This window comes from Terrapene carolina, unplaced genomic scaffold (genome assembly GCF_002925995.2).
Source record: "Terrapene carolina triunguis isolate 2854851 unplaced genomic scaffold, T_m_triunguis-2.0 Scaffold236, whole genome shotgun sequence".
NCBI lineage: Eukaryota > Metazoa > Chordata > Testudines > Emydidae > Terrapene > Terrapene triunguis.
The window spans coordinates 118,223-134,767 of NW_020664587.1; the positions used below are offsets into that span (position 1 = coordinate 118,223).

At 39.6% G+C, this 16,545-nt stretch overlaps 1 protein-coding gene across 3 annotated transcripts in view; it reads left to right on the top strand.

Moving 5' to 3' along the window:
* Positions 1–15,781, top strand: part of RLF (rearranged L-myc fusion) — a 114,835-nt gene extending 99,054 nt beyond the window's left edge. For 2 of the 3 annotated variants that reach the window (XM_024199602.2, XM_024199605.2), the window contains exons 7-8: positions 2,571–2,712; positions 10,603–15,781. In XM_024199602.2, the coding sequence (XP_024055370.2) occupies positions 2,571–2,712; positions 10,603–15,375 (4,915 nt within the window). In that variant the 3' untranslated portion in view covers positions 15,376–15,781. The remainder of the gene's footprint in view (positions 1–2,570; positions 2,713–10,602) is intronic. The other variant, XM_024199606.2, reaches the window with a different exon arrangement.
* The last annotated feature ends 764 nt before the right edge of the window (positions 15,782–16,545 follow it).

A 16,545-nucleotide genomic window follows, 5' to 3' on the forward strand; every position in this document is an offset into this window, starting at 1 on the left:
ATACAGCATCAAACTCAGCCATCAGCTCCACAATTTTAAGGAAGTTTCCATTGTTTGGCACATACAGCTGATCTGAAGTGCCACGCAGTGCTAGGTTTTGGGTAGCAAGCATTCTCACAATGGCAACGAGCCTTTTCAGAACATTTTGCCAGTAAAGAGACTCTGATGCAATCTTCTCTTGATCATCAAGCCTTTAACCTTAGTCTCATCTCAAGCTCTTTCCACCTATGGAATGCTCTCTGGTGATTTGCTACCTTCTCATGGCATGCCAGATTTCTAGCCAGATTTTTCCAGTCCTTTGTTCCTGTAGAACCCAATGTGGCTGGAACATTAGCCTGGAAGAGTTTGCAACAAAAACAGTATGCAGCATTCTGGGTTTTTGAGTATATAATCCATGGCCTCTCTGCTTTGTCACCATTGGGGATTTCATGCCAGTAATGTGTTGGATGGAAACTTCTATTTTCATTGTCTTTGGGGAACACGAAGTTTTTCACTTGCTGTGGCCCATGTAGTAAAAGGAAGTCCCTCAGGCTACTGCTCAAGTGGGTCCACAGTCCTGGATCATCTAGACTTAAGGAACTAAACTCAACAGCAGCTGTTTCTTGCGCCTCCACCACACTCTTCTCTGATATACACTTTTCTTCAGGAATGTGCATGGTTACATCCATTTGAGATGGAGATGTGGATGCTGCAGTAGTTGCCAGGTCACCTGCACTCTGACTAACTGGAAGATCAGGCATCTCCTCACCACTCCCATCCTCACTGGGGCCAGAAGGCTCAGCGTGAACATTTGTGTCTATGTATCTCAGGAGAGCTCCTTCCTGCTTAGATAGAAAAGCTTCCTTTGCTTGCTTTTTCTGAATGCTGCCCCAGAGGAGTGTTTTCTTTCACTCATGACTGCTGTTCTGTGCCAGCTATAGTGGCTCTCAACACTCAATTGAAGGGGACAAATACTCAGGCTGGTAGCAGGGCCTGAGTGAGGGAAGATATCAGCATCTTAAGGGCCTAATTGTCTCCTACTACTTCAGTTGACTGCCTGTTCTCCTCAAGTGGGTTCAGGGAAGCAGCAGGAAACAGGAAGCTCCCTGAGAAGCTGGTGTTAATCAGTCCAGGCTCCTGGGGGTGCTAGAGAGGTACATAAGAGGCTCCTCCTCCTCTCTCCCCCTGCAGCTCCTGCTGCTTTCTGTTATTCCCTCTCACCTTTTCTCCTGCCTGCCTGTTATGTCTCTTGTGCCCTCCTTCCTCCAGCACAGCACTCCACCATCTCTGTGCATCTAGAGCAGAGAGAATACATATGCACAAGCAGCAGACACAATTTTCTACACTCTGGGTCCTAGTGGTGCCCCCCCCCACCCCCCACACACACACAGTCTGCCACCTGAGGCGGCTGCCTCAGTTCACCTCATGGTAAGGCCAGCCCTGTATGTTTCTGCCTCTAGGCAAGTGCTCTACTGCCTCCCTCTAGGCATCCAAATGCTTATTTTCTGCTTGAGTCCCAGAGCGATTCAGAAACCAGGGTGGCTGAACACCTAAGTTGCATGGTGGGGCTTGATCCAGTAGGTGTTCTCAAAGGTCAGGTACAGGCTAAGGTCTCAGGTGAGTTCACACAAACGGGGTGGAGGAGGAGGACCTCCCTCCTAACTTTTAACTTAGGGCTCATCTGGGAATGAAGATCTGCCACCTCTCAGGTGAGTGCCCTAACCATTGGGATATAGAATATTCTGATGTGAGGCTCCCTCTGTTTCTCCTGTTGAAGCTGTTTTGCTTTACATAAATAATTAGTCATCAGAGTGGGGGGACTGGATCCTCGGTCTCCTACATCCTCTAATCACTAGGCTACAGAGTCATTCTCGTGCTTGTGCATGCTGTCTGAGTCATTTCGGCTAGAGTGAGTGAGTGCACACGCAAGAGAGTAACTCTGTAGCCTAATGATTGGAACATGCATCTGGGAAGGTGCTTTTGGAGAGCAAACTATCTTTAAAGAACCCGCTGTCTTTCATGCTTGAAGAGAGAATAGCAAGCTGGTAGGTTTTGTTCTGATTTCTGTTTAATAAGAGTAACCTTAACAGTACTAACCTTATGTTAGCTGTGTAAGAGGAAGGGGCCTGATCAATATCAGGCAAAATGGATTTTTCCCCAGTAGTTAATATTGTGTCAACCCTTAAAGCTACATTATGGAGATTTTAGACAAATCTCACACAGTTTCCTTACCTTGCATTATGTCAGTGTTTCTCAAACTGTTGTCGCCGCTTCTGTAGGGAAAGCCCCTGGTGGGCTGAGCTGGTTTGTTTACCTGCCCCGTCCGCAGGTCCGGCCGATCGCAGCTCCCACTGGCCGTGGTTCGCCGCTGCAGGCCAATGGGAGCCGCTGGAAGTGGCGTCTAGTAAGTCCCTCGGCCTGCGCCGCTTCCAGCAGCTCCCATTGGCCTGGAGCCGCGATCGTCCAGACCTGCAGACGGGGCAGGTAAACAAGCCGGCCCAGCCCACCAGGGGCTTTCCCTACACAAGTGGCCACCCCAGTTTGAGAAACACTGCATTATGTTTACAATCTGCTTTGAACTCTTTTCACAGGGAGCTGACTCTGTTCTGGAGCAAGTTGCAAAGAAGAATTGATCCTTCTTTAGATTCTTTTTTGGAGAGATGTCGGCAGTTTGGCATCATAGCTAAAACGCTACAACACTTATTCTTCCTGATTAGAGTGATACAATCTGAAGTAAGTAATTTATGTTGCAGTCTGCTGATTGCAGTTAATTTCATTTTATTATTGAGTCCATGTACAAATTGCACCATAGAACATAACTTAATTTGTTGCTTTGCTATAACAATAAAATTTGAATAACTGAAGATTTTAAAAAAACATAATTCCAACCTAAGTCATAATCATACTTTATAATTATTACACACATTTTTAATGCACCTGTCAGTGTAGTACCTGGGCACATTTCTCATAGATTGCTCAACTAACGTTTCCTCAAACAACAGCAAATACACCACAGCGCCGTACTTACTAAACTTAAAATGCAGGTCTGCTTTGAAGTATAATTGTAATAATATAATTTTTAAAATGAGCATTGTTCCCTTTTTTTCCAAAAGCTTAATGGGGTGGGCCCAAGATGTATACTATATACTGATGTTCAAAAATGTACAGTAAAGAGCTGGAAAAGGTGGTAAACAATGAGGTGGTAAAATTTTCAGATGAGTCATTTAGGTTAGTCAAGATTAGAGAAGATTGAGGAACTTCAGACAGGATTTGAGTTAAAGCCAGGCAGCATGATGGCAGATACATTTATCAGCAGTGAAATCCAGGATAATGCATTTGAGCTATGTACTTTGCTGAGTTCTGAATTAATTGTAAATCCCCCCACACATACATACTTACACACAAAATCTGGACATCACTGTGCATAACTCAGTGAAAACCTCTATTATATGTGCAGCGACAGTCTTAAAAGCAAACAATAATATGGTGTCGTTATATAAATCAATGGTACAGCCTCACTTGTAATGTTATATTCAGTTGTGGTCACTATAACTGTAAAAAGTAATAGATGCTAGAGATGGGCAACAAAAAATTATTGTAGGCCTGGGAAGATTTCTGCATGAGGGGAGATGGAAAAGACTGGAATTATGTAGTTTAAAGGTGACACATATGGTGGGACACTATTAATAGGCAAAGCAATAGTTATGCCTCTAGTTAAGGTATCTTAATACTTTCTATTATAATCCTTTGTTTCCAAATGCTTATAACTTTTGATGTATTTCAGCAGTTTGGACTGAAATTTTCCATGCTTGTTCTTTGCCTCAGACTGGATTTTTTTGTGGGGGAAGGAATTAGCAAAAAATAAGTTAAACACTTTTGAGGACAAGGGTACGAAAAATAGGCTGATTGCTAATGGTAACATTTTCTGACCATTTTTTTGAATTGCTCTAACATCTACCTTTGTAGGTTGGAGCAGAAAATTGAAATTAGGTCTGAGGGTTGTCCTGAGGTTAGAGATGTCTTTCCCTGTTCCTGTGAAAAACCATCCAGTTTTCATTGATTTAAATGCTGAAAAGCAATCGTTTGCACATGCAAAGTAGAACTTGATACATGTATCTTTATTTTCTGAATGTTCCAACTCACTGTGCATACTCCCAGATTACACTGAGTTTCCTGCATCATGTGGATATCTAGCACAGAGCTAGAGCTCAAAATGGGACACAGAAAACTGATGCTGCTACTGCTGCTTTTCCCCATTGAGATATCCTGTGGCCTAAGTGTTCATTTGCCTGGGAGCCAGGAGACCATAAATTGTAGCCTTATCTCTTCTTCTGACTCAGGCTACGTCTACACTACCCGCCTGAATCGGCGGGTAGAAATCGATCTCTCAGGGATCGAATTATCACGTCTCTTTGGGACGTGACAGTCGATCCCCGAATCGACGCTTGTACTCCACCAGCGGAGGTAGGAGTAAGCGCCGTCGACGGGGGAGCCGCGGAGGTCGATTTGCCGCCATCCTCACAGCGGGGTAAGTCGGCTCCGATACGTCGAATTCAGCTACGCTATTCGCGTAGCTGAATTTGGGTATCTTAAATCGCCGCCCCCCCCCCCCCAGTGAGGACGTAGCCTAAGGTAAATTCTGTGCACATCACAACCTATTGAGTAGGCCTAAGAAGAGGAAGGGAAGCATCATTCCCCTCATTTGTAACAGTGACAATCTGAAGGGTTGCACAAGATGTCTTCTGACAGAGCTAAGAATAAAACCAATGTCTCTGATATGGCACACCCAAGCTTCATTCACTTAACCACAACACTTCTCTGAATGAATATGCTATGGCTTGTCTCCATTTTCTGTAAAATGGGGCTATTCCTGCATTGCCCACTTTTGAGATCCATACCTGTATAAGTACTATGTAAATGTAATACATCATTAACAAAGTGCACCCAGGAGTCCTCTCTGTTCTCTGCCCTAACTGCTAGACCACATTCCTTTCCCAGAGTTAAGAATTCCTGTAGCTGTCTAGAAAACTCTTGTATAATCCACAGGAAACAGCTGGTGCAGATAGAGGATAACAGCCTGCTAAACACTAGTAACTAATAGTTACTCTTTCATCTTAAGTGGTAGAGGGTTGACGTTAATGTGGAGGCTCTAGGTTCAAATCGTGGTAAAGTATGTGGTTGTTTGTTTATTCATTTAAATAAAACTAGGACATTCGTTACAAAAAGACATAATAAAGGTTGCAAAGGGAAGGACTCAGAAGTTAAGAAATGCCACATTTAGGGGCCTTAATTCTGCTCACTTATCTGCCTATGCATTACATTAGTCTTTAATTACATGGTCACATACTATTTTTTACACTGAACCCTGCCTTATTCAGTGCACAGGATGGGCTGTACTCAAGGAATGAGACAGGGATGTAATAGTGTTGAGATTGTTGTCTCAAGGACCCCGCCTCATTAACTTCATACGGTGTGTAATGAAAAAGGCAGTGGTTTGCAAGAGGAAAATGCATGGTCTCATGGTTAAGGTACTGGTCTGGGACATAAGGGTATGGTATTCTATTCTTGGAATTGCCATAGACTTCCTTTGTTTTGCTGAGGGAAGTAACTTACACAAGAATTTTCAGATGTGACTGCTAATAGCATTTGCCTCATTTTCTTGGTGCCCAGCTTGAGATACCTGAAAGCCTGATTTTCAGAATGGATGAACATTCAAAGCTCCTACTGAAGACAGTGGGAGCTGGAGGTACTCAGCACCTCAGAATAAGGGTAGGTGTCTCAAGTTGAGCACCCAAAATTCATGGACAGTTCCATAAATTTTGGCCTCTGTCTCTCTTATTGAGTTCCTCAGCTGTAAAATGGGACTAATATTTCTGTATCTGAAATCTTGTCTGCTTGGAAAAGTTTTACCAGATATAATGATATACCCACCTTTGTAGACACTCCAATTTCAGTATCAGAGAGGCTTTAAAAAAATAATAATTCAACTTGTATCACTTGGGAAGTGGTTTAAACTATGCTGAAAAAAGCCACTCCATATTAGGATAGAGTGGCTATGTGAGGATTGATACTGGTATAACTATAGCAGTTTTTAAACTCACACCTTAGTTTATAGCAAAAACTTTCCAGTGTAGTCAAGGGTTGGCAGGTGTGTTGTGAAGGTAAATTAACATCTGTAGAGGCTCAGATACTACAGAGGGTAAGTGCAGTGTAGAAATCTAAAAAGTCCTTTTTCAGTGCAGGGTTTGAATGGGGAGCAAATAAGGCCACAGGTTGATTTATGCATTTGAAAAGAACTATTGAACAGCTGCCTCATTCACTGTGCATTATAGGGTCCTCATGGGGGGGGGGGAGGAATAGAATGTGATCATATAGTTAGACACAAATGGGGGAGAATGAATGTCACACAGGCAGTCTTCATCTGGGTATTTCCCAACTTTTGAGTTCTTGACTTTGCAAACTTTAATAATCTTCTAATAAGCTTCTGTAGGAAATACACCTCTAACCCGATATAACGTGACCCGATATAACATGAATTCTGATATAACGCGGTAAAGCAGTGCTCCGGGGGGGCAGGGCTGCGCACTCTGGCGGATCAAAGCAAGTTCGATATAACGCGGTACGATTTTTTGGCTCCCGAGGACAGCATTATATCAAGGTAGAGGTGTAGTATAGAGATCAAGTATGACACAAAAATAATTTAAATATTTTACAGTGTGTGTGTGTGTATATATATATATATGTGTGTGTGTGTGTGTGTGTGTGTGTGTGTAGTATGTACAAGTGTGTTTGTATGTGCTTAGAATTAGAGAGACAAGGTGGGTGAGGTAATATCTTTTATTGAACCAATTTCTGTTGGTGAGAGACACAAGCTTTCGAGCTTCTTCCAGACACTGTAAGCTAAAAAGCTCGTCTCTCTCACCAACAGAAGTTGGTCCAATAAAAGATATTACCTCACCCACCATGTCTCGCTAATATTCTGGGACCAGCATGGCTACAACAACACTGCGATACAACAGTAGAATTAAATTACATCATTAACATTATCAGTTACTTGCTATCAGTATTTTGCTCTAATACATCTTATTGTAAATATGGTAACTAAATGCAGTTAAGTACTTTGTACCTGGAAACACATTCTTATGTCAGTTTATGGAAACATTGTTTTCCATTTTTGTCTTTGTTGAACTGGAAATATACCAAATTTTAAAATCTGCATACAGATAAATTGTTTACATATTGTCACTACATTTTAACAATATCTTAAAGTACATTAATTGCTCAGAAGATATTGATTTGCTAACATTTGTGGGTGTCACAGCAAAAATACAAAATATTTGCACTGCTACATAACGAACAGTCAAACATCAGCCACAGTCATAAAAAAATACTGTTTTACGGCTGTTGGCCACGTATTCATCTGAGAAACAACTGTGATTACTAGCATAATTATTATTTGCAAACGGAAATGGACCAGTGAAGATGCAGATACCTGGACTTTTTGACTAAATGGCCACAACTTTATTCAAAAGCGCAATTAGGAAAGGTAATTCCAACAAAATAACCTCAGACATCACCTGTCCTGACAACAGTTAAGAGGGAAGATAGTCTGGGAAGGGCTGTTCCTAGCCTGTCCCTAGCCCCTCTTTCCTATTGGCTTACATCCAGACACTCAAAAATTCCAGGGCATAACCAACCCATTTAGTCACACCTGATGTGAGCCCTCATTCCAAGGCCAAGATCCTTGGTATGCCACTACCCAGGAATTACCAGTAAGTCTCATAAAAGTGCTTGGGAATCCCTGCAAATCAAAGTCCACCCCTTTGATGGGAGAGGGAGGTCGATGCCTTATTTACAAGAAGGGTGCTTAGTTCTTACCTACAAACCCTTTGCCCCATGAACCATGCCACTCCTAGTCACCTTAAAGAAGGCAAGAGAAATGCTACATCCTAGCTATGAGGACCTACCACCCCAGATGCTGCTCCTTGTATTTAACTGGACCTACCACACCAGGAAACTATTTTCTACATCTACAACTAAATATACGTTTGCATTCATTTTTCTGTTACCCTTAATTAAACAAAGCACTGGGTAACCTGCACCTAAACACATTTTTAATAAATCTTGGAATCCTGAGGAAATTCCAGAAGACTGGAGGAGTGCTAATGTTGTGCCATTATTCAAGAAGGGCAAGCGGGATGACCTGTGTAACTATAGACCAGTTAACCTGCTATCAGTCCCGGATAAAATAATGGAAAAGGCTGATATGGGATTCAGTTAATAAAGAATTAAAGAATAGGATGATAATACCAGTCAACATGGTTTTATGGTGGAAGGGGGGAGCGAATCTTGTCAAAGCTGATTTCATTCTTTGGGGAGATTACTAGTTTGGTTGATAAAGGTAACTGCATATGTGTAAAATTCTTAGACTTTGGTAAGGCATTTGAATTAGTACTGTGGAATATTCTGATTTAAAAAAATCAGCACTGTACACTATCAGTAAAGCACACTTTATTTGGATTATGAACTGGCTGACATCTCAAAGTAGTTAGTGGAGTGTTTATAGTGGCGTTTTGAAGGGATCAGTAGTAGGCACAATGCTATTCAAGAGTTTCACTGATGAACTGGAAGTAAATATGAAATCACTTCTGATACAGATAACAGTTTGGTGTAATGGTAAATAATGATGATGAGGACAGGGCAGTCTCACAGAGCCATCTGGATCACTTGGTAAACTGGGCCTAGTCAAGTGAGTTTTAACACATCCAAATGCAAAGTTACATATCCAGTAACAAGGAACGTAGGTCATACCTACAGAGTAGGGAATGTATTCTGGAAAGCAGTGACAATGAAAAGGATTTAGGGGTCAAAGTAGACAAGCAACTCAAGAGCTCCTGTTGAGTCAGTGGAAAAAAGGGCTAATATGGCCCTTAGATATATAAACAAGAGAGTAGTAGTTAGGGCCATTATTTTATTTCTGTATCCGGCATTGGTGAGACCCCCATTTTAAAAAGGATGTTGAAGACTTGGAGAGGGTGCAGAAAACAGCCTCAAAAACTATTCAAGGGCTGAAGAAAATGCCTTACAGGATGAGACTTAAAGAGCTCAGTCTGTTCAGTTTATCAAAAAGGAGATGACTTGACTACAGTGTACAAGTATTGTAATGGGTAGAAAATACCAGCTACCAAAGAGCTCTTTAATCTAGTGGAGAAGAGCATAAGAAGAATCAATGACTGGAAACTGAAGCCAGACATATTGGCATTGGAAAAGAGGCATGCATTTTTAACAGTGAGGTGATTATCCCATGGAAGTAACTACCAAGGGAAGTGGTGGATTCTCCATCTCTGATGTCTTCAGATCAAGACTGGATGCCTTTCTGGAAAACATGCTGCAGTCAAACACAAGTTGTTTTAGCCCAGTGCCATTTATGGGCTTAATATAGGAGTAACTGGGTAAAATGTAATGCGCTATAACATGCTGGAGGTCAGACGAAATGATCTAATGGTTCCTGCTGGCCTTGAACTCTGTGACTGTTAATTTTAGTATTAAGGGAGTGCATCCTCTTGAGAGGAAAAACAAACGAGTGATTCACAGACTGGAGGATGTAAGGCCATGAAAGGGCTTGGGATGGCCTGCAGTCTTTCTTAAAAGTTTATACTGATGTAGTCAGAGGATGCCCGCTGACCTTAGTAGATCACCACTCCTCAATATCTCTCTTAAAAGGAATTGGGGGGTGGAAGGGCACAAACATTACCAATTTCTATGTACCAGAATCACACCCTGGTGCACAGAGCCAGTCTGAGGATTTTGGGGAGAGTTAGTAAAATGATTCTTTGCTGTATAGACAAAATTGACTCTGTATATGGGAATATACATAATACCATATGGAATGGAGGGTGAACTTCAGGTGTCTATCCCCTGGCATCCCCCCCCCCCCCCCCAATAAAAATAAAAAATCACCACTATCCACAGGAGAAGTGGATCCCAGTTACTTGTCCAGGGGTTTACATAGTTGACAAAACTTGAAAAACACTTGGAAGAAATTAAAAGAAAACCAACTAAAATGATTAAAGAGAGAATAAAATAAATGTATATAATTTGACCGAACTACAATTTTACAAATATTAGAATGAATTCTAAGGACAAAGGGGAATTGTTGGGTATTACTAGGAATAATGGAATAAAATTCGGCAAAGGAAAATTAGATTATTAGAAGAAAACAGAAGTGGAGGTGGGGGCCAGTGAGAGAGTTTGCCAAGAGCAATGGTAGAAGCTCAACATCTAAGTCAGAATTTATAAGGGCACAACATACAAGATTATACTTGCAAACCCATCGGTTTTTATTTTAAAAGTGCCTAATAGTTCTTTTCAATATCTAATTTTTGATTTTGTAGAATTTAGTGTGCAACTTACCACTGTCTTTGTTCTCCCAAACTTTTCCATTGGGAATTTTTTCTGCTGCCAAATTGCCTGTTCTACTAAGAGTTTTATAATAGCCATCCTAAACATCACTTCTAGCTTTAGACAGATTTCAAGATGTAGATACAGTTGTTCTACATTGTGTGATTCAGGGCAGAATGCATCTACCAAAAAAATAACTTTTGTTTGTATTTTTCCACACAGGCAGAAGAAGCAGGTCTTGCTGTGTCTATTTTGTTATGTGTGAGAGCGCTTCAGATCAGATCAAATGGAAATGATGAGATGAAGACATCTGTATGTAAAACAATTGCATGCCTTTTACCAGTGGATCTTGAAGTTAGAAGAGCATGTCAGCTCACTGAGTTTTTGCTCGAGCCAAATTTGGATGGCTACAATGTGCTGGAAGAACTGCATTTGCAACCAGATCAGAAATTTGATGAAGAAAATGCACTGGTTCCAAACTCACTCCGTTGTGAGCTTCTGTTAGCTTTAAAAGCATATTGGCCATTTGATCCTGAATTTTGGGACTGGAAGACTTTAAAACGGCATTGTCTTAAACTCTTAGGGAAAGAAGCTTCTGATTCTGAAGACGATGTGAGTTGTAATGATATGTCAGTCAATGAAACTGACTTGTTAGAAACTCTTTTGAGTGATTGTGACGAGACTAAAGAACATAAATACTATGAAGGAGGAAAAGAGGCAACAAATCAACCTAAAGAGAAAACAAGAGTGAAAAAGCCAATTGGATCTTCCGAAAGATACCAGAGATGGCTCCAATACAAATTCTTCTGTGTGTTATGCAAAAGAGAATGTATAGAGGCTAGAATACTACATCATTCTAAGATGCACATGGAAGATGGTATTTATACATGCCCAGTGTGTACAAAAAAGTTCAAGAGAAAGGAATTTTTTGTACCACATGTAATGGAGCATGTTAAAATGCCACCTAGTAGAACATACCGACCAAAAAAGAAAATACTGTTGAAAAAAGAGAGATCACCACAAAAGACCAGTACATCCAGAAACTCTTCTGCATCACCAGAGGAAAAGCAGCAGCAACCACAACCATCTGAAAAAAACAAAAGTGACACACATGAATATGTCACATTTAACCAATTAGAAAATTACCATTTGCAAGACAGAGACATATATCCATGTCCTGGCACAGACTGCTCTAGAGTATTTAAGCAATTTAAATATTTAAGTGTACATCTAAAGGCTGAACATCAAAACAATGATGAAAATGCAAAACACTACTTGGATATGAAAAACAGAAGAGAGAAGTGTGCTTTTTGCCGACGTCACTTCATGACATCCTTTCATCTGCAGGAGCATGAACGAGTGCATTGTGGTCCTCAGCCTTATATGTGTGTCTCTATGGATTGTTATGCTAGATTTGGGTCAGTTAATGAATTATTAAATCACAAACAAATGCATGAAGATCTACGTTATAAGTGTGAATTAAATGGCTGCAACATAGTTTTCAGTGACTTGGGGCAGCTTTACCACCATGAAGCTCAGCATTTTAGGGATGCATCATACACATGTAACTTTCTTGGTTGCAAAAAGTTCTATTATTCAAAAACAGAATTTCAGAATCACCTTGCAGTGCATAATATTGCAGTATCAAATGGAGAAGTGAAGGAGACATCAGTTAAACTTGAAGAGCCTATTTCAAAAGACAGCTGCAGTTATCTTGCTGAGTCTCAACTGGTTGATCAAGCAGATAATTTCAGTCCATATGAAAATCTTACTTTGTCTGTGGGGTCAACAAGTTCTCAAGAAATCCTTCAGATTAAGGAAGAAACAGTCTCGGACGATGACGAAATTGATAGTGAAAGCAACTGTAGTGTTTATTTTGGGAGCCACAGAACCTCTACTGTAGTAACCAAAAAGCAGGTATCCCCTTTGATAGAAACAATAACTCAGAATCAAACAATTTCTAGTACTCTAATATCCCAACAGGGAGTCTTTCACCCTTCCGGTTTAAAAGAACAATGCTCCCATGTGGCAGTTTGTTTTGATGGGAAAAAAATTACCTGTGGTTTTGAAGGATGTAGTTCAACATACAAAAATGCCAGAGGTATGCAAAAACATCTTCGAAGGGCTCATCCATACCATTTCAAACCTAAAAAAAAGATGGGGATCAAAGCTAAAGATATTTTTAATCTAATCAATGACAGTCAAAACAGCAGAACTACTGGAGATCTTAGTGCAGATCTTAGGCATAATTCTGATACGAATACTGACTCTCCAGAAAGTCTGTATTGTAATACAAATTCTAAAGGAAAAAATTATCTCAAGGAAGAAATTTGTTCTTCCCCAGAAACTTCCTTTTATGAAGATTCTAAGGTGCCAAATACTGAAGATGCCATGTTGGAACTTCTCTTGGGCTTGAAACATTTAAGTTTAAAGTCTAACTTTACTGCAAATTCTTCCACTTTAACACACAAGCCTTTTTTAGGGTCATTACAGTCATACCCATCAAATGATGCCAAGTGTCCTCAATCAGTTGTCAATGAAACTACCTCAGAACTTCATTTTCAAGAACAACAAGACAACTTACCTACGCAGTATCTCACTCAACTGGCAGCTAAACCATTTTTCTGTGAACGTCAAGGTTGTAAATATGAGTTTGTGACCAGAGAAGCTCTCTTAATGCATTATGTTAAAAAACATAATTATTCCAAGGAAAAAGTTCTTCAGTTAAATATGTTTCAACATCGGTATTCACCATTTAAATGCCATATTTGTCAAAGATCATTTACAAGAAAAACACACCTTAGAATTCATTATAGAAACAAACATCAAATTGGCAATGAGAAGATAACTCACAAGCTGTTTGCTAATGAAAAATGTGAGCACATAGGTGCATGTGGAGAGGGCAAGCTAAAAAATAATGCAGTTTCAACACCTGGTTGCTGTACTAATAGAGATGAAGAGCATACTGAACAAACTGAGCAATCTACTGAGCAGCTATGCCACCTGAAGAAGGAAGAGTGTAGTTCTGAAACTGATTTGGAGTCCAGTGAAGACACAGATAGTAATGTAACTGGAAAACCCTCTAAAATATCTTCTTTAAACAGCCACAGGGAAGAACTGAACTCAAGAGAGGGGAGAGGAAGTAAAAGAACAGTTGCCAAAGGAAATTTATGTTATATATTGCATAAGTACCACAAACCATTCCATTGTATTCATAAAAGTTGCAACTCTGCCTTTACCAATCAGAAAGGCTTGATTCGTCACTATAGAACTGTACATCAATATAACAAAGAGCAGCTTTGTTTAGAAAAAGACAAAGCAAGAACAAAAAGGGAACTTGTCAAATGTAAAAAAATATTTGCATGCAAATACAAAGAATGTAGTAAACGCTTTTTATGTTCTAAGGCTCTTGCTAAGCATTGCAGTGACTTTCATAACCTTGATCAGTTAGAGGATCAAAAAGTGCTTTCTGAAACTGAATCTGCAAGATTTCGATGTAACCAGCCTCAATGCCCTGCTGTATTTCATACTTTTAACAAGCTGAAACATCACTTGATAGAACAACATGCTAATGAAGAAGAACTAAACAAAGACTTTGAAATTCATTGTGACCTTAATGGCTGTGATAGGATTTTCACAAATTACAGTCATTACTCTCAACATGTATATTTCCGCCATAGTGAATATTATGGTAGTCTCTTTGGAAATCATAAAGAGGAGCAGGGTAATCTGCTTAATGATAAAAATGAACAAGACTGTTTGAAAGATCAGTATGATATAAATGAGAATGAGAAGCATATAAAAGAAAAATCTAAGAAAATTGGCAAAAATAAAGAAAAACATTTGATTCATTTTAAAACAAAGGAGGAAGCCCTGAAAATGTGCAGAGAGAAATCTAACCAGACTCAGTACCCTTGCATGGTTCAAGGGTGTCTGTCTGTAGTAAAATTGGAAAGCAGTATTGTGAGGCATTATAAACGCACACATCAGATGACCAATATTTATATAGAACAACAGACTGAGAAACTGGTAGTTTGTGTTAAAAGTGGTACAATGGTTAAAAAGGAACCCTCTTTGGAATCAGAGCTATCGTTAAATAAAGAGGAAACCAGAGAGTTTAAAAAGGAAAATACAGGGCACACAGACAACCTGCATGAAAATGGAAAACATTGTGTACCAAACACTGCTTATGATCATCAAGATACAGGCAATGAAAATCAAAATAGGAGTGCAGCAAATAGTGTGGTTTTTGACACAGGTGCTTTTTTGTATTCAGGCACTTTAAAATATAACCATACTTCAAAAACCAGTTGTTTTGAAGAATGTAGTATAACAGACCCTTTGTGTAAAACTGAAGGTTTGCCTGAAAGTAGAGAAAACCGTTCTTATTTTAACAGTTTGCCTTTGCAGTTACCAAGGGAGAAAGAGACAGAAGGCTGGCAACACAGCAATCAGAATGCTAAAAAAAATTCACTCCACACCACAAGAAACAAGTTTCAGAAGTATTCAGTGTCCAGACCATTTGATTTAAAGGCATATAAACCAATGGGATTTGAATCTTCATTTCTAAAATTTATTCAGGAAAGTGAGGAAAAAGATGATGATGATGATGAACTAGATGAATGGGAGTCCCCAGAACAATTTCAAATAGGTGGTGTCTTACAAAAAGATAGAGACTTACAAAGGGGTGTGATAGTAGACAACTTTGTGTGTGAAAACACAGAAGTAAGCATACCCCAAAATCATGGACCTACAGTGCATGGGCAGCTAACAGAAATACAGCCTTTATTATCAATGGAGTCGACATCTGTCCCTTCTTTAGAAAACTTGAGGGCCATATTGGACAAGGCACTAACAGACTGTGGAGACCTTGCCTTAAAACAACTCCATTATTTACGACCAGTAGTTGTCCTTGAAAGATCCAGATTTTCCACACCCCTTATAGACTTATTTCCAACAAAAAAGTCAGATGAACTTTGTGTAGGAAGTACATAAGTAGTTTGTTTAGAAACTGGCTTCTCCACTATTGCTATATGGGGAGAATTGCAAACTATAACAGAAACTGGTACAGTACACACACTGTTTAGGTTAGATTAGGCTGTTTAATTCCATGAATGTGTCTGTCAAAAAGTATTAGCTAAGTTAATTTAGCTCCCCAGTTTCATTTTTTTTAAATGAAATGTGCTGTTTTTGGTGCTAATTAACACCTCAGAATACTGGGGGCTTCCTCTTGCAAAGTAAGTGTGCATGATTGTATATGAAACAAGTACTAGGGTACCAGGGTTTGGGGAAAGATGGAGTTCTTACTTGACTTGAATGTGCACCTAAGGGTGCGTTGTGTAACATATTGTACACTACAGCATCTTATATTTTTTGAGTTATGAGTTTCAATAAACTACAATTTTTCACCCGTATTTGATTTACCCTACAGTAAATCTTCATAGTTTTTTATTACAGAAGTTTTAATTTGGTTTACATTTGTTTGTGGTAAGTGAAATTGTCCAAACATCTGAATATAGGAATATGAGATCACCAGCAAATGAAGTTGTTAATCAACAATAGTATGAACTATAGCCCTATTGTACACCTCAAGACTGCTCACTGAACGGAATGAAACCCAGATAGTACTGCAGAATGAGGAATCAGAATTCAAAGTGAAATCTAGTAGATTTATCAAATTTACAATTTCTTTGACAAAAGAACTCAAGAAACAAGTGATTAATTCCAGGATGAAATTTTCAGATATTTTTTTTAAGAAAATCACCACTTTGGAAAAGAGACCCAAACAAGAACTATGTCACATGAGGCTTTCAAAAAAAAAAAAAAGATGGTCTGCAGGGATGTAGACTAAATTAATGCTAGGCAAAGTAATTGAGAGAATAAAGACTGTTATAAAAAGGAACAGATAATAGACTGGTTTAATTAATGAGAGAGAGAGAGAAAATAGTGAGTGGCTGTTCAAAGCTGCATTTTGATTAGCTGGTTGGATATTTCTTGTCATAGCTGGGCATCAACTCCCAACAGTTCACATCTGGGGCCTTATCACTGAATTGGGCTGGTCTACAGAAAAAGCTACACTGGTTTTACTAAATGTGATATTTAAGTCATTTCAGTTAGAAGTCCAGCTTTTTTTGTGGACATCTGGAGTGGTTTAAACTTGCCTTA